Source organism: Apodemus sylvaticus, chromosome 10 (genome assembly GCF_947179515.1).
Source record: "Apodemus sylvaticus chromosome 10, mApoSyl1.1, whole genome shotgun sequence".
Taxonomy (NCBI): Eukaryota; Metazoa; Chordata; class Mammalia; order Rodentia; family Muridae; genus Apodemus; species Apodemus sylvaticus.
In genome coordinates, this window is record NC_067481.1 from 108,473,101 (window position 1) to 108,494,288 (window position 21,188).

Consider the following 21,188-nt stretch of genomic DNA (forward strand, 5'->3'; position numbering starts at 1 on the left):
TTGTCACCAAGTACAAATGTCACAAATGCTCATTGTAGAGTCTGCTCTTGTTTTGGGATGCTCAGGGATATGTGGGTCCAAACTCATGTTGCCAGGCTTGGTGGCAAGCAGCACCTTTCCATACCATAAACACTTTCCATACCATAAACACTTTCCAGACCTCCACTATGATATTCTCAACACCCTGTTCTCTCCACAGGAGCTGGTGGACGATGAAGACGATGACTTTTTGAAAGGCGAAGTGCCCCAGAGTGACACAGTGACCGGCCTTACTCCGAGCTCCTTTGACACCCACTTCCGAAGTCCTTCCAGTAGTGTGGGCTCCCCTCCTGTGCTGTACATAGCAGACCAGTCTCCATGCCTCTCCAGGATCTGTGACTGAGCTGTGCTGCTCTCCCCAGCGCCTGCCCTCCTCCACTGACCCTACATTGGACTAGTCTATGCCTCATGTGTCAGTTTCCATGTTGAGCTTTGGCCAGCATCTGAAGGGACGCAGGTTGTGTGTTTGCAGTTGTCCCCTGTGGACATAAGGAAACTGAGTGTCATGTGTGATATTTCACGGTGGACATGGCAGTCGGCACCTGTAGCCTCTAACTGCTGGCTGCGTGCTACGTCAGCCACAGCCTGGCGGGTGACCTGACAGGGGTCCTTTATCAGGACCACAGTCACATGACTTTGTTGGTCTTGTTTGGTGAGATGTCTTCTAAGATCAGCACTGCCTGTGAATACTTTTAACTGTATCCTGCTCACAGTAGTGTAATGGTTTCCTTCTGACTGGAGGTCTGTTTGTGTTGTCCAGTGCATGGGAGATGCTGGGCAGAGGTGAAACTGAACATTTGTGCTGGCTTCACGGAGGGGACATTAAGGACTGCAGAGAAGCCAGGTGGGAAGAGAAGATTCAGAGAGACACAAAAGGACTTGTGCAGGATTCCATATAAACCCAGCTGCAGCAGCTGCAGCTCAGGTGGCCTGAAGCAGGCCTGGGTGTTTGCCAACCATCCCACAGCTTACACAAGAGGGGTTCAGCCAGGAGAGCTGCTGTTATAGGAAACAGCTAACCCTGCTCTGTAGCAGGGCTGTGTGAGGATTGTGGAGGTTGGCTTCCCTTGATCCTTACATGTAAACTTACGTATTTGTGAAAATGCCCCTTTAAGTATATTTAACTTTTTGCCACTTATATTTATTTAAAGTCAAGTAATATTTTCTTGGTCCCAATATTTTTTAATGAACTCCTCTCAAGGTTTATATACCCCTGTGCAATGAGACTGATGCAGATCCCCGACTTTCAGTCTGCCTATAATACCTTTTGGAACAAAGAAAATTTTATTGCTTTAAAAAGCTTTTATACGAGACAGGCAAATCCCTGAGTTCCAGGCCAGCGTTGGTAGCAAGTCATTAGGAAACCTCAAGGTTCTGTCTTGTCTTTCTTTAACTGTGTACCCCTGGCTATCCTGGAAATCACAGCTCAGGCTGGCCTCAAACTCAGATCTGCTTGCCTTCAACTCTGGAGTGCAGGGAGTTTGCCCCACCACTGCCCCAGTCAAGGTTCTTTTTTAACTGCTGACTGAAAATGGAATGAAATTGGACCCATAGATACTGATGGGATGTCAGGTTTGGAAAGTAGCTAGAATGTAGATGGTGTGTTGACAAATAAACCTCTTAGGTTACAAAGGAGTTTGGGGGGAAAATTGATTGTGAAAATGAAAGTCCAGCCTAGCTCACCTGGCCTCCCTGCTCACCGACGTAGGCTTCAATAAAGACTCACCATGCCTCTATTGCTGCTGTGCTGAATCTTACCCTCCTGCTTCTACAGGGAGCAGCATGCTTAGAAACAGATGGGCATTGCTTAGGGTGTTCCCTGTGCTTTGTACAGGCCTGTACACTTCAGAGAAGTGCGTGCTCTCTGGGCGTGGCCATACACGTGCTGTGATTGCAGCACTTGGAGGCTGAAGTAGGAACATTTTTAAGTTGAAGCCAGACATAGATGTTTTTAAAAGCTAAACAGTTTTGGAAGAAATTAGTGAAGTCCCCTTGGAAAACAGAATTTTCTTTTTTGTATTGAGGATGGAAACCAGGGTCTTACATACATGCACCCACACAAGTTGTCTTAGGGTTCACTGCCATGAACAGACAAGGCAACTCTTTTTTTTTTTTTTTTTTTTTTTTTTTTTTTTGAGTCAGGGTTTCTCTTTATAGCCATGGCTGTCCTGGATCTCACTCTGTAGACCAGACAGGCCTCGGACTCAGAAATCTGCCTGCCTCTGCCTCCCAAGTGCTGGGATTAAAGCATGCGCCACCACCGCCCGGCTGACCAAGGCAATTCTTACAAGAACAACATTTAATTGGGGCTGGCTTACAGGTTCAGAGGTTCAGTCCATTATCAAGGTAGGAGCATGGCAGCATCCAGGCTGGCATGGTGCAGGAGGAGCTGGGAGTTCTACATCTGAAGGCTGCTAGCTGAACACTGGCTTCCAGGTAGCTAGGACTAGGATATTAAATCCCACATCCACAGTGACACACTTGCTTCAACAAGGCCACACCTCCTAACAGTGCCACTCAGCTAATGTGAGGTGAGAAGAGTTAAAGCCAGACATAGTGCCGCGTGTTTACAGCTATGTGCCTGGTCGTCTGTGGGGGCTGGAGGACTCTGCATCCTATTCCAGGCTTGTCGCAGCCTGTGTCCTGACTTTATCGTCTGGTTCCTCAGGTCCCTTACACCTCACGTCTGGCTTTGGTGTTGTACACAGGCGTAGGCTGCGCTCAGGTCTGTGGGTTCTTCCACTGTTTGCTAGGTTTCTATACAATGCTTGCTCTTTGTCTCCTCTCTCTATCTCTGACTGTCCTGTAGCCCAGGCTGGCCTCAAACTGAGAGATCGCCTGCCTCTGCCTCCCAAGCGCCTTGCTGGGATTAAAGGCGTGCGCCACCACCGTCCGGCATATGAAATACAATTCTTCTCACTGCTGAGGGTGGGGCCTTGGATTCTGCTTTGAAGGTGTGCTTCCCCACATCCATGAGTTATGTTGACAGCATCCACATCAGGTAGCTCACGGTCTGCTTTCTCTAGGCACCTGCACTCACACAACACATAAATACTAGTAGAAATTAAAAAAAAAAAGCCGTAATCTTAGCACTTTAGACGCTAAGACTGGACTGCCAAGAGTGCAAGGCTAACCAGGCTATACTGTGAGCTCTAGGCTAGCAAGAGTTAGCTGCAGTGAGCCCCTGTGTTGTGATTGATTGTTCCAGGAGACAGGCCACTCATTTGGGCGAGTTCAGCTGAGCCTCCCCAGAGCCTGCCACAAGGGCAGGAAGGCAGTGAGACATGAGGATACAGATGCACCTTGCCACCTGTTACCTCAATTGTGTGGTGCCTCAAAGTAGTCCGGCCTGCAGTGACTGGGGGGGCGTGGGGGGCTCTTCCTGCAGATGCAGCTGGTTGGCTGGAGGACACCCATATCACTGTAGGTGATATTTCACATAACACTCTGTAAGGAAGCCCCAAAACTCATTCACTCCCTCAAGTGAACTTGAGTGGAATCCATGCTGGGTTAGGTTTGTCAGTGACACCTCATGAGGTGACCTGGCTTGTTTTCTACAAAACCTTAGGATCGGTAAGAATTGATACAAACTAAAATCTTTTGGGAAGAGAACTCTATTAGATGGGCCTGTATGCAACTTTCTTGATTAATGTAAGCACTTTCTTGATTAATGGCTGATGGAGAAGGGGCTTGGCCACCAGGGCAAATACCCCTCAGGGAAGGTGGTCCTGGTGTTGTAAGGAAGCAGGCTAGCAGGCTGTACAAGCCAAGTGAGTAGGTTCCTTAAGTTCCCGTCCTGACTTCTACAACTGTGAACTGAAACTCCTCTAATAGCAACCTATCAGACTTCGGAAACAAAAGATCCCAAAGAGATGTGAATTTCTCTAGGAATTTCAGGCTGGAAGAAGCAATGGACTAGCCTCAGAACTTGTCTCCAGGAGACAAAAAGTTCAACAAAATCCCAAAGCTTGTCAGACCATAGAACGAGACTAACGCCCAGATAGCGATGGGTTGGACCCAAACCAGCAGGATTAAGGGTCTCAAACAGGGATGTGTAAAATGAATTATTTTTAATATAAATGTAAGTAGATTAATCTGGCAGCTGTATTTTTTTTTTAATCTTATGCTAGTCTCCAAAAGCTGCGTTTAGCCTCACCCAGCCCTGACCTCTGCCTCGGACCGCCCTGCCCTGGTGGGGTGGGGGTTGTCTCTGATCCGCCCACCAGGGCAGGGCGGTCCTATTTCTTCCGCACCCACCCTCCCGCGTGCCAGCAGGGGCGGCAATTCCCTTGTTCCCCACGCCTTCTGCACTATGTCTGCCAGCTAAAACGGACGTTAGTTAATTGATTACACTTTTGCGAATCAACTTGGCCCGAGGCAGGGGTCAGGGCTGGGTGACGCAAAATGCGGGGCTACCCTTGCGGTTCTCCTTTCCGGTTCTCCTTTCCGCATCCCTAATGCCCAGGTCTCTACGATTAAAGCTGCCGGCACCCGCCACGAGGGACGCGGGTAGAGAGTGGCCTCCTGCAAAGTTCGGACTACATCTCCCGTGATGCCTTGCAGCCAAAGGGCTATTCCATCTCCTCGATCCCTTCGGGCTGCTCCCCGTCTGCCTGGACTACACATCCGGGCCGACTCCGCCGTGGGCGTAACGCCCGTGGTGGGCGTGGCATGGCGCAGGGCGTGGCGGGGCGGCGGCCGCCTACCTCGGCCCGTCGGTGGCCTGCACGATGCCGCTGCTGGTGGACGGGCGGCGCGTCCGTCTGCCACGATCGGCTGCGGAGCTGGTCCGAGAGCACCCGCCTCTGGAGGTGAGCGGCCACCCGGGCCTGCGGGGCGGGTGGGACCTCCGCAGCCCGGCCGCCCACGCGCTTTCAGTAGGGGCCTGGTTCGGCGAGGCCCAGAGAGGTTAAGGTGACTTACGGAGGGTCGCACAGCACGTACGTAGTGCGAGGACACTCGGCGGGCTGGGCAGGTAGGGAGCTCGTGGGGCACCGGCATTACCCAGCTGCAGACAGGTGTGGGCGGGGGCCCAGTCCTTCGCGCGCTCATTCCTGCCCCTCAGGGCGTGTGTGTGTGTGTGGGGGGGGTGCGGATTATTTTTTAGCCAGAAATAAGGGCTTTGTTTGGAAGTTGCTGGGTCCGGGAGACCGCGCCCTGATGGAGTCTTAGTCTTTGCTGTGGGTACTTCTGAAAGAGGGCTCATAGTGAAGGCGGTGGTGACCAAGTATCCCACATGCTAGTTTGGAGTCAGCCGTCTATGGTACAGTCTAGGAGAGGACCTGTTTCCTAATCAGTTATAGCCTTTAGGGAAAGATGCCCAAGTTCACTCAGAGGTGAAGCCCAGGAGCCCGGGGTTACGGAAGGCCTTCTAGAAGTTTCCTCTGAGTCGCTGTGGGGTTTGCGGTTCTGTCTGCTTACTTGCTTTGTCTTCCCCTAGATCTGCTTCCTGGAGCAAACGCTTCCTGAAAGCAGATGGCATTGTGCTAAACAAATATTTGTTGGGTAAATGAATGGGCAGAATGACCCCTGAGAACTATGGGGCAGGGAGACTGTGACTGTTAACTTGAATTTCAGGACAGGCTGATCCTAATACTGGCCGCTGCTAGGCATTGCACACTTTGTCGATGAAGCCAGAAATAATACAAGAAAAGTTCCAGCCACCTCAAGGATTCAGGAGATTCTCTATGTCTGGCACTTGTAGCTCTAGTGCCATGCAGCACATTATTGAGAAGGCAGAGACGAGGTGATGTGGGGCCGTGCTCCCGGAAGCAAGAGTTCGGTTTATTTAGGGAGGCACAGCCCAGAAGGGATGCAGAGTAGAGAGTTGGCTTTGAAGAGTAGGGAAGTGGGGTCAGGGAGGCCCCAGTGAGGGCAAAGAGGGCTGCGCACAGAGGCCTTCATGTCCTCTTGCCTTAGGGGATGATGTGTAGGCTCTGTAGAGGGAAGTAGAAAATCAAGCCCTTGGTCACAACCATTTTTCTCATAGTTTTGGTTTAATTTTATTTTTGAGACAGGATTTCTCTCTGGAGTCTTGACTGTCATGAACTTGCTCTGTAGACCATTCTGGTCTCAAACTCAGAGATCTACTTGCCTCTGCCTCCCTTATTTATTTATTTATTCATTTATTTATTTATTTGAGACAGGGTTTCTCTGTGTAGCCCTGGAACTCATTCTGTAGACCAGGCTGGCCTTGAACTCAGAAATCTGCCTGCCTCTGCCTCCCAAGTGCTGGGATTAAAGGTGCCCAGCTCCCTAATTTATTTATATGCTAGGCAATCCACTATTTAAAAAGATTTGGGACAGGGTCAGTGTAGCTCTGGGATCTCACTGTGTAGGCTGGCCTCTGGCTCTCAGAGCTCTTCTCTCTCCTTTGTCCCACACGCAGGGGTTAAAGATGTGCACTAACACACAGATTTTTTATTTATCTGTGTGAGTATATATGTGCACATAGGTGAGTGTGTGTGTATGTATGCATGGGGAGGCCATACGGTGACATCAAGCACCTCTCTCCACTGTGTGCAATTCCTTTGAGACGCGTAGCTGGGCTGGAATGGAGCAAGCCCTGGCGATCCCTTGTCACACCCACCTCAGAACTGGGGTCACAGGCATGTGTGGGAGTCTTGACTTGTGAGTGCTCGGACCCCACTCCTGGTAGGTTTCCCACAGCGAACAGTTTTTTTTTTTTTTTTTAAAGATTTATTTACTTATTGTTATATGTAAGTACACTGTTCTTCAGACACACCAGAAGAGGTCATCAGATCTCATTACATATGGTTGTGAGCCACCATGTGGTTGCTGGGATTTGAACTCAGGACCTTCGGAAGAGCAGTTAATGTTCTTACCCGCTGAGCCATCTCTCCAGCCCCACAGCGAACAGTTCTAACTACTGAGCATCTCCGCAGCACCCTCTCTGTGTGAGGCCCGGCCCCCTTCTCTAGAGACAAGCTCACCGTGAATGCCTGAGACCTCGTACTTCAGTGATACTGTGATTAGAATTATTATCCAATGTGCCCATCAAGAAACATTTAAAAAATTAATTTATTCTCTCATATATCACATCCTGACTGCAGTTCCCCTCCCCACCCACGATACACTTTTTGAATGACAGCATTCTATATATTGTCTTGTCTTGTTTTGTTTTTTTCTGATACAGTTTCAGTGTATAGCCCAGGCTCCCTTTCCACACACTCATGCATGTCTCCGTCTTGTAAGTTCTAGGATTGCAAGTGTAAACTAAACTGTTGCCTGGATTATTCTGTGTGCCTTGTCCTTTCCTCTTTCTCTAGTTCGTTCGTTCGTTCTTCCTTCCTTCCTTCGTTCGTTCCTTCCTTCCTTCCTTTCTCTCTCTCTACAGTGGTGGTGGTGGTGTGAGACAGGGTTTCTCTTTGTATCCCCGGCTGTCCTGGAACAAATTCTAGAATTAAAGGCTTGCAGCACCATGCCTAGTCTTTCATATATCAGTATTTTGTGCGTACACAGCCCCAGTGAGTCATAAGCCTAATTAGTATCCCCACCCCCTTTCCTGTAGTTACACCTCCTTGGGCAACCACAGTCTGAATATTTTAGATGGAAAATTTCAGATCACTTGCTTAACTGCCCTATGTATGTCTCCCCTCCTTCCCTCCCTTCTTTCATGAGAAGCCTCACTGTACCTCTGGCTGACCAACTCATGATCTTTGAAGCCTCACAGGCATGCACCACCATGCTGGCTAGGAAGTTTGAAGCACCTTTCATCATATTGTTAGTGTTAAACTCTTTCCCCAGTATGTCTGGCTTTCGGCGGTCACTGGTCAACCGCAGTAGAAGGCCGCACACTGTGCCCAGTGATGTCTTTGCTCTTATTTAGTAGGTTGAGGGCTGTGAGCATCCAGACGCCAGTGAGGTGGTTTAAGTGAGAATGGCCCCCATGGGCTCCTATGTTTGAGCGAATAGGAGGTGTGGTCTGAGAGGAGGCCCATCACTGGGGGGTGGGAAGCCCATGCCAGACCCAGTGTCTCTGCCTGCAACACTCTCAGCTACTGTTCTTAATAGCATGCCTATATGTTTCTCGGATATGGCCCCAATTAAATGCCTTTTTTTTTTCTTTTAAATTAAGAGTTGCTAGCCGGGCAGTGGTGGTGTGCATCTGTAAAACTTGGGAGGCAGAGGCAGGCGGATTTCTGAGTTCGAGGCCAGCCTGGTCTACAGAGTGAGTTCCAGGACAGCCAGGGCTATACAGAGAAACCTGTCTCGAAAAACCAAAAAAAAAAAAAAAAAAAAAAAAAAGAGTTGCTTTTGGCATGGTGGTTCTTCACAGCAATAGAACAGTGACTAAGACAGTGTTACTGTGCTAGGCTCCATGCTTAGAAAGAAGTCAGGATTGGAACCCTGCCGTCTGCCTTTCACTTTGTTGTGTAATTCAGTATAGTAGGCACTTGCAATGCGGGGTTGCTAACACAAAAACTTAACTGAGCACATGTGGAGAGTCCCCCGTATGCACGAGCAGTCAGTGCGCCGAGATAGGCCATTTGGGGATTACACAGCATGTTTCAGGATGGACAGCTGTCAGAAGCTTGGGGCTTGGCAATCTTGAGTGGTCCGATGCACTGTGTGTTGGCTTCTGCTGGTTTTTTAGAGTTTTCTGTGCTGTTCTGGGGATGGAGCCCAGAACCTCCCACTCCACACCCCTGCCATTAAGCCACACCCAGACTTCCTGCTGGTAATCTGGTGCACACCGTGCTCTTCACAGTGCGTGCACTTCACAGTGTGGCGGGTACCTTCACGTTTAGGTGCCATTGGAAGAGAAAGGTGAACATGGCAGAAGGGTAAGAGATGTGGGCTGGTCCTCACAGTTGCACTTAAGAACTTTTCTCACTGGCCTCACACGTGCTAGACAAATGCCCACTTCTAAGATACACATAACAGTAAATTATGTGTATTCAAACTTCCGCCACCTGTCACATCTCAGAACACAACCACACTCATTGCTCTGGCTGTTTCACTGCGTTACCACAGAGACCTTTAACCTTTAGGCTCCCTTCCCTTCCCTTCCGTTCCCTTTTTCTCTTCCCCCTCCCCTTCTCTTATTTATTCAGACACACCAGAGGAGGGCATCGGATCCTATTACAGATGGATGTGAACCACCATGTGGTTGCTGGGAATTGAACTCAGGACCTCTAGAGGAAGAGCCAACCTTTAGGCTTTTCATCTAGTCATTTTGACAGAAACGTTTGCTGACCTCAAACAAAAAAAAGCAGTACCATTCAGTAGGTCATTGGGAAAGGAAGGGAGAGGCATTTGAGTGCACGTGGATTAAATACAAAGAAATATGAGACACGTACACCTCAGATGTGTGTACCTCTCACACATGCACACCTTTCACACATGCATGCTTCTCACTCATGCACACCTCTCACACATGCACACCTGTCATTCATGCACACCTCTCACTCATGCATGCACACCTCTCACTCAAGCATGCACACCTCTCACACATGCACACCTCACTCATGCACACCTCTCATGCATGCACACCTCTCACTCATGCATGCACACCTCTCACTCATGCATGCACACCTCATGCACACCTCTCACACATGCACACCTCACTCATGCACACCTCTCATGCATGCACACCTCTCACTCATGCACACCTCTCACTCATGTACACTTCTCATGCACACCTCTCACTCATGCATGCAACCTCTCACTCATGCACACTTCTCATGCACACCTCTCACTCATGCATGCAACCTCTCATGCATGCAACCTCTCACTCATGCACACCTCTCACTCATGCACCCCTCTCATTCATGCATGCACACCTCTCACTCATGCATGCACACCTCTCACTCATACATGCACACCCCTCACTCATGCACACCTCTCCCTCATGCACAGCTCTCCCGCATGCACACCTCTCCTGCATGCACACCTCTCACTCATGCATACCTCACTCATGCACACCTCTCACTCATGCATACCTCTCACACATGCACACCTCTCACACATGCATACCTCACTCATGCACACCTCTCAAACATGCACACCTCTCATTCATGTACACCTCTCACTCATGCACACCTCACACATGCACACCTCTCACATGCACACCTCTCACACATGCATACCTCACTCATGCACACCTCTCACTCATGCATGCACACTTCTCATACATGCACACCTCCCATGCATGTCCACTACACACGTGCATACCTCACACATGCACACCTCTCACACATGCACACCTCTCACACATACATACCTCACTCATGCACACCTCTCTCTCACTCATGCATGCACACTTTTCATGCATGCACACCTCCCATGCATGTCCACTACACATCTGCACACCTCTCACACATGCATACCTCACTCATGCACACCTCTCACTCATGCACACCTCTCACTCATGCACCCCTCTCATTCATGCATGCACACCTCTCACTCATGCATGCACACCTCTCACTCATACATGCACACCCCTCACTCATGCACAGCTCTCCCGCATGCACACCTCTCACTCATGCATACCTCACTCATGCACACCTCTCACTCATGCATACCTCTCACACATGCACACCTCTCACACATGCATACCTCACTCATGCACACCTCTCAAACATGCACACCTCATTCATGTACACCTCTCACTCATGCACACCTCACACATGCACACCTCTCACATGCACACCTCTCACACATGCATACCTCACTCATGCACACCTCTCACTCATGCATGCACACTTCTCATGCATGCACACCTCCCATGCATGTCCACTACACACGTGCATACCTCACACATGCACACCTCTCACACATGCACACCTCTCACACATACATACCTCACTCATGCACACCTCTCTCTCACTCATGCATGCACACTTTTCATGCATGCACACCTCCCATGCATGTCCACTACACATCTGCACACCTCTCACACATGCATACCTCACTCATGCACACCTCTCACTCATGCACACCTCTCACACATGCACACCTCTCACACATGCACACCTCACTCATGCACACCTCTCATGCATGCACACCTCTCATGCATGCACACCTCTCACGCATGCACACCTCCCATGCATGTCCACTACACATCTGCAGTTCTCCCTTTATTTCATTCACACAAATGTGCTGAAGTGAGGCCTCATTCAGAAGCAGCTTTTATCAAGAGCAGGCTAACCAGTGTTCTGTGGAATGGCCTTGTCTGGTCGCCATTGCTTTTCTTTCTTGTGTTAGTCTTGAAATGGTAACTTGTAAAAAAAAAAAAAAAAAAAAAGCTGGGCAGTGGTGGTGCACACCTATAGTCCCAGCATTCTGGGAGGCAGAGGCAGAGGCAGGCTGATTTCAGAGTTCGAGGCCAGCCTGGTCTACAGAGTGAGTTCCAGGACAGCCAGGGCTACACAGAGAAACCCTGTCTCGAAAAACCAAAAAAAAAAAAAAAAAAAAACCCAAAAAATGGAAACTTGTTCTCGTTTTTCTCACTGGTGGTGAGCCAGTTGTGAACATGAGTGGCCTTACTGACGAGGACAGGAATTAGGAAGTGGGAAGTCTGGTGTGTCTGGTGTGTCACTGAGCTGGGTGTGATGAAGTGTGAGACAGCCACATTTCCCCTGGTTCGCACAGTCACCAAGCCGCCTCTCCAGCTGGAGGTTATGTGCTTTAGCCTGAGGTTTCTTTGGCTTTCCCGTGTCCCACTCCCAACCTTGCTGGAGCCTGACTTCTGAGCCCAGAACCTCCTACTCCAGTTCTCGCATCCTAGAATCCGAAACATGGGAACTCATTAAAGGAAGACAGTGCTTAGTTAGACTGATCATTACGTTCATCGGGTTTCTTGGATTTTAAGCAATTAGACACAACCTTGCACCAGGCGTGAGAAATGGAGGAAGTGGATGTGAGACTGAAGCAGGACTGACAAATGACAAGGCTTGCTGATGGCGGGTTGGAAGGTAGAATTCATTTCAGTCCTGTGTCACCTCCCCCACCCCCAGTGATTATGTGCCCAAGCTGACCCCCACCTCCTGAGTTCGGGATTACGGGTGTCTCCTGCCATGCCCAGCCACTTTTGCCTTTCAGCCAGCCTCGGTCTCACTGTTTTGTGATTTCCAGTGCTGGTTATAAGCATGAACTCCTGGCTCAGATGTTCTTACACTTGTATAACTTACACCTATCACACCTCCCAGCATGCAGGAGGTAGGAGGATGGAGTGGACAGGGTAAGGGCAGCCCCCCTTAGAGAGAGGGGGCGGGGAGGGAGGGAGACAGACAGAAAGAGACAGCAAAAATAAGGTTAAGACTCAGACTCTCGAGCTCTGATGAAGGATTGGCCTCTCTCCTGAGGCTGGAATCTGTCACATGTTGTTTAGTCAGAGCGATGCTGCTGCTGTTTTCTGCATGAGCCTTCCGTTGCGGGTACAGCAGTTCAGACATGCCGCCTGCCTCCCACGTCTCAGTACTCGCTGGCTCTCCCCACCTCTCTGGATCTCTAAGCCTTACTAATTCACACCACTATTTTATTCTGTTTCAATTAAACAGGAAAGAGCCAGACTTCTCAGAGGTCAGTCTGTTCAACAAGTGGGACCCCAGGGCCTTCTGTATGTTCAGCAAAGAGAGCTTGCAGTGACCTCCCCAAAGGATGGTAGGTTAGGAAGCAGCGCATTGGGTCGCGCCCCAGAGCTACTGGGTACTTCATGTTCTTTCTGTTCTAAACAGGCTCCATCTCCATTCTGGGTTCGGATGATGCTACCACTTGTCACATTGTAGTCCTGAGACATACAGGTAAGATGCTAGAGATGAGGGAGACTATTTGTTAAGCCATTGCAATCATATGGGACCACTGACTTTCTTAGTTTAAGTTTCCTAGTGAAATGTGAAGCCATATCTTTCTTGTCTGCATAGTGTCTCCCTAGTGCCCTGGGCAGAGGGTTGGCTGGGCAGCATGGAGTCTTTCAGCTTTCTTACAGGGTACCAAAGATGAGGTGGTCTACGTGTCTCGCCAGAATATAAAGAATAACTCCTTTTACCCATGTTTCCCAGGCAATGGGGCGACCTGCCTGACACACTGTGACGGCTCTGACACCAAAGCTGAAGTCCCCCTGATAATGAGCGCCATCAAGTCCTTCTCTGAGCACGCCGAGTGCGGAAGGTGAGCGCCATGCTGCTGCTGCTGCTGCTGCTGGACACTGGGGGTGGGGTGGGGGAGAGGGGCAGGCGCCCTGGGCCTCAACGTCGTGAGCATGAGTACTGTCTACACTGACTGCATGGATGGGTAGATGGGTGGGTGGTTAGACAGGAAAGATAAGCCAGTACTGGACTTTTTTTGTTAGACAGGGCTCACTGTGTAGTCTGGCCTTGAACTCATGATCCTCTCTCCCTAGCCTCCATAGTGCTGGGAGTACATGTCAGGCTTCTGTGTTCAATTTTAAACTGAGGTTTTGGCTTTGAACTTGTGTAATGTTGGGATCTGTGTACCTCAAGTGTTAATTTGTTGTGGCCTATTCAAGAGGGATTTCTGTGGGAACCACTTTGGGGCCGAGAACTTCCTGTTGAGTGTAGGCTCGGTGCTCATTTTCTAAAGCAGGCAGGTGAGAAGATGTGTAGGAAGGACTGACGAAGGTGGCAGGGCCAGCTGAGTGCGAGGGTGTCACGGACCTCAGCAGGACAACAGTTTGATGAACATGGATGTAGGGTAAGGACCAGCCCAGACTATCTGCCTCAGCATTGTACCCTTACCCTGTGACACATGGTCATCCACCAGAGCCACACAGCTAGTTAAGTTCTGGCCTGTGACCCCGGCCTGGCTTTCATTTGCACACACAGCTGATCCGCGTGATCTGCTGTTACACTTGGCTCTTATTTTCTTGGTAGCCTTTGTGCAGTCATACATAGGTACTTAGGGTCTGGGGTACCATTGGTGAGCTTTATAGTGCAATAAGTAAGTTAAAAAACAGGGAGAATGCATATCTTTAATTTCAGTATTGGGAGGCAGAGGCAGGAGGATGTCTTAGTTTGAGGCTAGCCCTATCTTAAAAAATAAACCAAGTTTAAACTTTATCTATGCTAGAAATTGAGTGCTGGACCTTGCATGTGCTGTGTGTTGGCACTGAGCCTCAAACCTTGTGGCTGGGTCTGTGTCATAGGCTGGCGAGCTTCACAGGCTTTTGACTTGTGTGGTTATAAAATTGCCTTTTCCTTTTGCATTGGCCCAGGCTAGCCCCAAGGGTTCTCAGAAAATAACTGTCCTGTCTACTTGCAGACAATGTTTGGTTATTGTGGATATCGAGGCCAACCTGGTAGGAGCGGTGGCAAAGCTATGGTAGTTATAGCCCAGATGCTCTTAGGTAGAGGTACTGAGAAGGTCTAGAGTGTCCTATGTGGGTGACCCTGCACTGAGAACCCTGGCTAGCCTTGTCGCTAGCCTTGTCAAGGTCACATGGCACCCCATTATGCCCACAAGCATTTTAATAGTATATTGTGGGAAGACAGAAGCATGTGTGGATGTTCATGGGACCCACTAAGTATCACCTTAATCCAGCTCAGCGTCACGCCTTGCCCTAAGTCATCATTGCATCTCTCTTGGCAGGCTGGAAGTACATCTTGTGGGAGGCTTCAGTGATGACAGGCAGCTGTCACAGAAACTTACTCATCAGCTTCTTAGTAAGTTCATCCCCCCACTACATGACAAACATGTGTCAAAGATGCTCTTTTAAAACAGGAATTAACGAATTCTTGGTGAGTACATACTCTGAGCTGTATAGAAACAGAATTACTCTTCTGGCAGGGGTGGTCTTTGTAATCTTCAAAAGTGAAAACAGCAACGATAGCCTTTTCTGTTAGGTCAGGAGAAGAGAAGACGCGGTTATGTGTTGGTCATGTGATAGGCGTTCACTAATGCTACACGTCCCCCGAGCAGCCTGCCATCCAGAGTCTGGCACTGTGACAGCTCAAGTCTTTTAAAGCTTAATTCCCCTTCTTAAAATCCAGTCTAAGAAAGTCATGTAAAGTGTGCACAGAGAGGGGCTGGTGGGTGAAGGCACTTCCCACCAAGCCTGATAGTTTGATCTTTGGGAGGAAGAAACTGACTCTTGACCCCTGACTTTCTTACATGTTTCACAGCAAGCACACACAAGTAAGAAAGTGTAAAAAAAGCAAACATTGGCACAGAGACTCTGACCCACAGATGAGGACTACAACAGTCCTCACCACAGGGGACACCCGGTGTCCTGAGAAGAGTCACAGATCTCCTAGGAGCCATTGCCTACTGAACCAGGCATGGAGTCCATGCTTGCAGTTCAACACTTGGGAGGAGAGTGAGGCAGAAGGCTGTTTACCTTACCAGGGAAACCAGCCTGACCTACACAAAGACCAACAAAAACACGTGTGCAAGCTTGGTATGGTAGAACTCCCCTTTAATCCTAGTGCTTTGGGAAGCTGAGGCTGGTAGATCTGAGTTTCAGGTGGCCTGGTTGATGGACTAAGTTCAGGGCAGCCAGGGCTGACACAGTGAGACCCTGTGTCAAATAAACCTTATTAAGAAGTTTTAATTGCATGGGGCCAGGGTGGGGGTGGGGTGGGGACCGCCTGTATCTAACAAAAGCAACCAGAATATAAAACTATATGGTGTGTCTGGTGTATCATTGCCTCTGTTATGAGCTTAGCTGTGCACAGAAACTGAAGAGTAACCTACAGTGGGCGATGGCTATTCAGAAACCACTTACTTTTGTTCTCTTGTCCAAAAACATTCACAAAATTTTTGCTCTGGGGACTGGAATGATGGGTCAGTGGTTAAAAGCACAAGCTGTTCTTCTAGAGGACTCAGGTTCAATTCCCAGCACCAAGATGGCAGCTCACAGCTGTCTATAACTCCAGCTCCAGAACTGGTGCTTCCTGGAACCACTATATCACAAGCAAACTCTTATACACATAACGAAAATTCTTTTGCTCTAATAGACTCAAAAAGTCTCCTCATAGAATGCCCTCTTGTGGGTGCTGGGAACTGAACCCAGGCCCTCTTCCAGAGTAGCGTAAGTGCTTTAACTACTGAGCCATGTCTCCAGCCCCATTAGTTAGACATAAGAGACTTCATTTTTTTCTTTTACATTTAAGTGCATGTGAACATCGGGTTACATGTGCACCATATAGCTTGAGCATGGAGGTAAGGACAGCTTGTGGGAGTGGGTTCCATATATGAACATGGATTGCAAGAGCCTTCTTGCTGGCCTGACCTCTACTCTCACCTCACGCAGCACAGACTGGCCTTGAAATTGAATGTGGCACTATGTCTGCTTCTGTAGTGCTAGGATTGAACCCAGGACCCTGAGCATGCTAGGGAGTACTGTGTCAGTTGAGCTATATCCCGAGACCCTTCAACAACAGTTTCATGCATATATCTTAGCCACACTCACATACCCCTGTTAACTTGGGTACTTTTTTGAAATCAATTGTAGGTGAATTTGACAAACAGGACGATGACATTCACTTAGTGACATTATGTGTAACAGGTAAGTTCTGCTGCATTCCCCAAAGGGGTATAAGGGCTCAGGAAGGTTCTGTCTATAATTTTTTTAAGATTTATTTTTTTATGAGTACACTGTCGATGTATTTAGATCCCATTACAGATGGTTGTGAGCCACCAGGTGGGTGCTGGGACTTGAACTCAGGACCTCTGGAAGAGCAGTCAGTGCCCTTAACCACTGAGCTACCTCTCCAGCCTGTCTGTACCCTTCTTACAACAGCTACCTTCAGGATAGGAATTGTAGAAGACACTCAGAAGAAAGTATCACCTATTGGATGCCTTCCCCACTGCTCATTATCACTAGGAAGACTTCTTGCTACCAGGTCCTATCCAACTGAATTGGATGTCCACATTGCTTCTACACAGAGGCACTGATCTGGTCTCCAGGCTGCCGGGGCTTCTCTGTGTCTGGGTGGGCAGGGCTGGCCAGGGGCCCACCTGGGGCTCTGCCCTCACTGGGCTTTCCCTTTATGAGGAACAACTGCTTAGTGCTTCTACTTCCTTTTGTTTCTTAGAATTAAATGACCGGGAAGAAAATGAAAATCACTTTCCCATCATTTATGGAATCGGTAAGTAGCGTTTGTATCTGAAGGTTATATGGTTTACATGTGGGTATAGCAGGCTGTGTTAGGTTAAAGGTCTGTTGGTGGGTTTGGAAACTCTGGGCAAGAGGCCTGACTTGATTAGCCAACAGCTGTGAGGCTGTTAATGCCAGTGTACAGCATAGGTTATGCACCCCACACCCATTCCTGCAGTTTAGTGTCACATGGGTGGGGTCTGGCTTTTTTTTTCCTAGCCAGTGCTCATGGGGAAGGTGTGAGGTATTTGGCTCTCCATATATTCTGGGAATGAAGTAAGGAAGCCCAGGGTCCTCCTCTCTTCAGTCCTGAGGCTAGCAGATTGCAAAGGGCTTCTGGTGTCTCCTTGTTTAGCTAGCTGGGTGGTGAGCACACAGGCATTTCTTATTTTATTCTGTCACTTTGCAGCCTCACAAGTGTCTGTGGAAACCACATGCCCCAAGAGCCCAGAGCCTGCCTGGGGCTGTTCTTCCCTCTGCGCTGGTACAGAGGTTGTCAGTACCTCAGACTTTCTTCAGATCCCATTCTTTTCTGTTTCTGATTCTTATGTGTACTGCTAGAAATGTAAAGTCTGTTTTGGATCTTTGTCGATTTAGAGTCATTCCCTTGTCCCTTGCAGCTGTCAACATTAAAACTGCAGAGATTTACAGAGCTTCCTTTCAAGATCGTGGCCCAGAGGAGCAACTGCGTGCCGCAAGAGCTTTAGCAGGAGGCCCAGTGAGTGGAGCGCATTTTTGTGGGATAGATAAAGAGGGAACCCCGAGAGCCTTAAGTTTTTAGACCCAAGAAAAGTTATGCCAGCTCCTTACCAGGGACCTCCTCAGGAGTTAAGAGGGGCTAAGTGAGTTTAGGTTCTAAGCACCAGACAACAGTTCCCTGCCTGGAAGACAGAGGAGACTGCAGCAGCCTGGGACCGCTCCACAGAGAGGACGGCAGGGACAAAGTAACCAGGGAGTCGTTCAATGAGTCACTGAGTCAGTTTAAAACTTTAATTTCCTTAGGGCACTGCATTTTACATGTTTTCAGTAGTGCTAAGGATTGAGCTGAGATGCCACCTCCCACACGCTGGGGAAGTGCTGTCCCTGAGCACCTGCGGCCGAGGCCCTTTTAGTTTTAGATAAGACCCAGGGCTGGGATTATACAAGTGCACAACTGTGTTGGTCTCTAGGATGCTTTTTAATTAAATATTAATCCCATCTGAAGAACTCTTAGAAGCTACAAGAATTTAAAATGCATCCTAGCAGTGGTGGCACACGCCTTTAATCCCAGCCCTTAGGACGCAGAGGCAGGTGGATTTCTGAGTTCGAGGCCAGCCTGGTCTACAGAGAGAGTTCCAGGACAGCCAGGGCTACACAGAGAAACCCTGACTCAAAAAACAAAAACAAACAAACAAAATTTAAAATGCACAGAATGAGCCTGGCATGGTGGCACACAGTTTTAATCTAAGCACTCAGGAGATAGATAGGTGGATTGCTGTGAGGTAGAGGCTAGCCTGGGATGTAGTTTTAAAGAAGCTAGACAGGAGCCGGGTTGATGGTTCATTAGCCACGCACTCTATTGCTATGTAAGTACGGTCTGCAGGCCTGACAGAAGAAGCTGGGTGTGCCGCGCATGCTTCCAGCCCTAGTGCTGGGGAGACACAGACAGGCTGATTACTGAGGTTTCTAGCCACCAGTCTTGCTGAATATGTAGTTTCCCTTTAGTGGGAGGTCCTGTCTCTGTCTCAAAAGTAACTGAAGACACAGGGCACAGATGCCTGGTCTCAAGTATGTGCCAGCAACCCATGCCCCAGCAAACTCAAAAGTCTGCTTGCTTGTGTAGTGCTAACATCTCAGTAAAATGTTCAGAATTAGACATTTATTTTGCTAGTCTCTTAACCATTTTCAGGAGTCCTTAATTTTGTCTTTAAAAACTTTGCATTTGATATGGTTTTGCTATCTATGTAGCTTAGGGTGTCTGGGAACTGTGGCAAGTCTCCTGCAGCAACTTCTGCCAAGTGCTTTCTTGCTTTGCTTTGCTTTCCTCTTTCTTCTCCTTTTTCCTTTCCTTTCCTTTTAACTTTCCTTTCCTTCCTTTCGAGACAGAAGGTTGCGCTGTAGCCCAGGGTGGCCTGGAACTCACTTTAGGATTCTTTTTGTTATTTAGTTAATAACTAGAATATTGAGTACCCTTCTCAAAGCTGAAAATTACCACTGGCATGATATGGGAATTCAAGGAATGGGTCTTTGGCCATCAGCTTCTACATAGCTGGTTGTGATGGTGTATATACACACACTGGTGATCCCACAAGCGTGAGTCAAGGCTAGCCCCAAGCTACATGAAACCCACTGCAAAACATAAAACCAGGTGAAGTATGGTGCTGCACACTTTAAAGGCAGAAAGATATCTAAGTTTAAGGCCAGCCTGGTTTACCAGTCAGTCCCTGTCTCAAAATGAAGACAGACAAAAACAGCAACAAAAACAAAAGACCCAGACCTTTCTTTTATTGCTTTTGTGAGACAAGGCCTCACTCTGTCACCCAGGCTGTCCTGGAACCCAAAGTGATCTTACTCTGGTTTGGCCTCAGCCTCCCAAGTGTTAGTTCATAGGTGTGTGCTGTCATACTTGGGCACTGTGAGCTGTTTTATGTGGCATGATGACTGCCTGCTTGGGGGAGTAATAAGGTGGTGGTATTTTGTGTACCCGTGAGGAATATAGATGTTGGTCTGACCTACCTGGCTTTGAGGCACTGCTGATGCTCACTGGACTTGTGACCTGGGACTTTTCTCACCATCAACTTCCCCTTGAAAGGGTAGCATGTTGTCTTCTTGTAGGCGTGTCGTCAAAAGTAAACAGCAATGCACAGGGAAGCATTTGGTGTTGGCAGCTTTGTTATTACGGGAGGTCAATATGCACAGCTTATCAGCTAAGGGGACAGACAACCTTGGAACTAGACTACCGCAGTGGTAGGGCAGTGTCCTTACAGCTTGTCATGGAAATGGTTCTTTTAGATGATTAGCATTTATGATGCAAAGACAGAACAACTTCGCATAGGCCCGTGTTCCTGGACGCCATTCCCACATGTGGATTTCTGGTTGCAGCAAGATGACAAGCAAATCCTAGAGGTGAGAGTTTACAGGTCGGCTAAACCTTAAGTCTCTGCACCCTGGTTCCCATCTGTAAGAAAAAAGGGTTAGCCAGCTAAAGCTGCTTCTCTTGCACGGCGAGTGACTGCCGCCATTGCCGTCTAGTCCCTTGTGGAAGTGGGGGTTGGTATCGGCTGGCAGCTATTCCCAGGGGAAGCACTAAGCTGTCAAGTGTGTGTTTCCCCAGATGGACAGAGGCACTGCACTGAAACCAGCCCAGGGAATGGTGCACAGCCCAGAGCTCTTCTGACTCTGTGTGAGAGGTGCAGCCCGGCCCCCTCACGTCCACCATCTTGTCTTTTCAGAACCTTTCTACTTCTCCTCTGGCCGAGCCCCCTCACTTCGTTGAACATATTAGATCTACCTTGATGTTTTTAAAAAAATTCCCATCTCCAGAGAATATACTGTTTCCTGGAAATAAAGCTCTCCTCTACAAAAAAAATAAAGATGGCTTATGGGAAAGGGTCTCCTGTCCAGGGAGCTGACATGAGATGAGAGCTTCCCGAAGAGTCCATCTTCGTCTGATAAAGATGGTTGCTGGTTTGGAGCCTACGCCTGCACAACTTTACTTCTTCCTTACTGTCTTTCAAAATAAAATCTTATTTTGGCAAGGGCAATTTGTTTAGATGACTTTTTGCGACACCAAAAAGTATACATTTCCTCAGCAGTGAGGGAGAGAGGCAAGATGACCAGCTTCATTGGTGAGTAGGCAGGGACTTCAGAGACATGTTAGTCAGGCAAACTTATTCAAAAGTTACTTTTAGAAACTTCCGGTAAAAATTGCTCTGTTCTAGGCAAGATGCAAGGTTCAGGAAGAACCTTTTGACAAGCTTCTGGGAGCAAATCAGTCTGAACACTATGAAGGCCACTTTTACATATGCTGCTAAGATGGTCAATTAGGGTATGGAAGTTGCTGTTTAGAAACTGTTATGTTAGCTGGGTG

The 21,188-nt window shown here is 48.6% G+C and overlaps 3 protein-coding genes across 13 annotated transcripts in view; 2 read left to right on the forward strand and 1 right to left on the reverse strand.

Moving 5' to 3' along the window:
• Rrn3 (RRN3 homolog, RNA polymerase I transcription factor) overlaps positions 1 to 1,775 on the forward strand; it is a gene marked incomplete at its 5' end in the record, with an annotated part of 34,732 nt that extends 32,957 nt beyond the window's left edge. The window contains one exon of the mRNA XM_052196010.1: positions 200 to 1,775. Within this exon, the coding sequence (XP_052051970.1) occupies positions 200 to 382 (183 nt within the window). The remainder of the gene's footprint in view (positions 1 to 199) is intronic.
• Positions 1,776 to 4,576: 2,801 nt separating this feature from the next.
• Ntan1 (N-terminal asparagine amidase) lies at positions 4,577 to 20,862 on the forward strand. 6 transcript variants are annotated; one of them, XM_052195216.1, is made up of 10 exons: positions 4,710 to 4,850; positions 12,564 to 12,585; positions 12,741 to 12,806; positions 13,065 to 13,173; positions 14,611 to 14,684; positions 16,475 to 16,528; positions 17,058 to 17,111; positions 17,740 to 17,837; positions 20,111 to 20,224; positions 20,551 to 20,862. In XM_052195216.1, the coding sequence occupies exons 1-10, from the start codon at positions 4,770 to 4,772 to the stop codon at positions 20,728 to 20,730; spliced, it is 852 nt and encodes a 283-aa protein (XP_052051176.1). In that variant the 5' UTR covers positions 4,710 to 4,769; the 3' UTR covers positions 20,731 to 20,862. The 6 variants fall into 6 exon arrangements, with proteins under 6 accessions (XP_052051172.1, XP_052051174.1, XP_052051177.1 ...); XM_052195213.1 differs by having other exon boundaries at positions 4,711 to 4,850; positions 12,564 to 12,666; XM_052195212.1 differs by lacking the exon at positions 12,564 to 12,585 and having other exon boundaries at positions 4,577 to 4,850.
• The window catches only part of Pdxdc1 (pyridoxal dependent decarboxylase domain containing 1), a 70,219-nt gene continuing 67,491 nt past the window's right edge, over positions 18,461 to 21,188 (reverse strand). For all 6 annotated transcript variants that reach the window (XM_052195209.1, XM_052195208.1, XM_052195206.1 and 3 more), the window contains one exon: positions 18,461 to 20,276. In XM_052195209.1, the coding sequence (XP_052051169.1) occupies positions 20,244 to 20,276 (33 nt within the window). In that variant the 3' untranslated portion in view covers positions 18,461 to 20,243. The remainder of the gene's footprint in view (positions 20,277 to 21,188) is intronic.

What these genes read in the sequence shown, in the direction of transcription:
- Ntan1 (XM_052195212.1), top strand. Translation starts at nt 4,592, where the DNA reads ATGCCTTGCAGCCAAAGGGCTATTCCATCTCCTCGATCCCTTCGGGCT. An exon ending in GAGAGCACCCGCCTCTGGAG is followed by an intron (nt 4,851 to 12,740) that starts GTGAGCGGCCAC and finishes TGTTCTAAACAG; the next exon opens with GCTCCATCTCCATTCTGGGT. An exon ending in ACTTACTCATCAGCTTCTTA is followed by an intron (nt 14,685 to 16,474) that starts GTAAGTTCATCC and finishes AATCAATTGTAG; the next exon opens with GTGAATTTGACAAACAGGAC.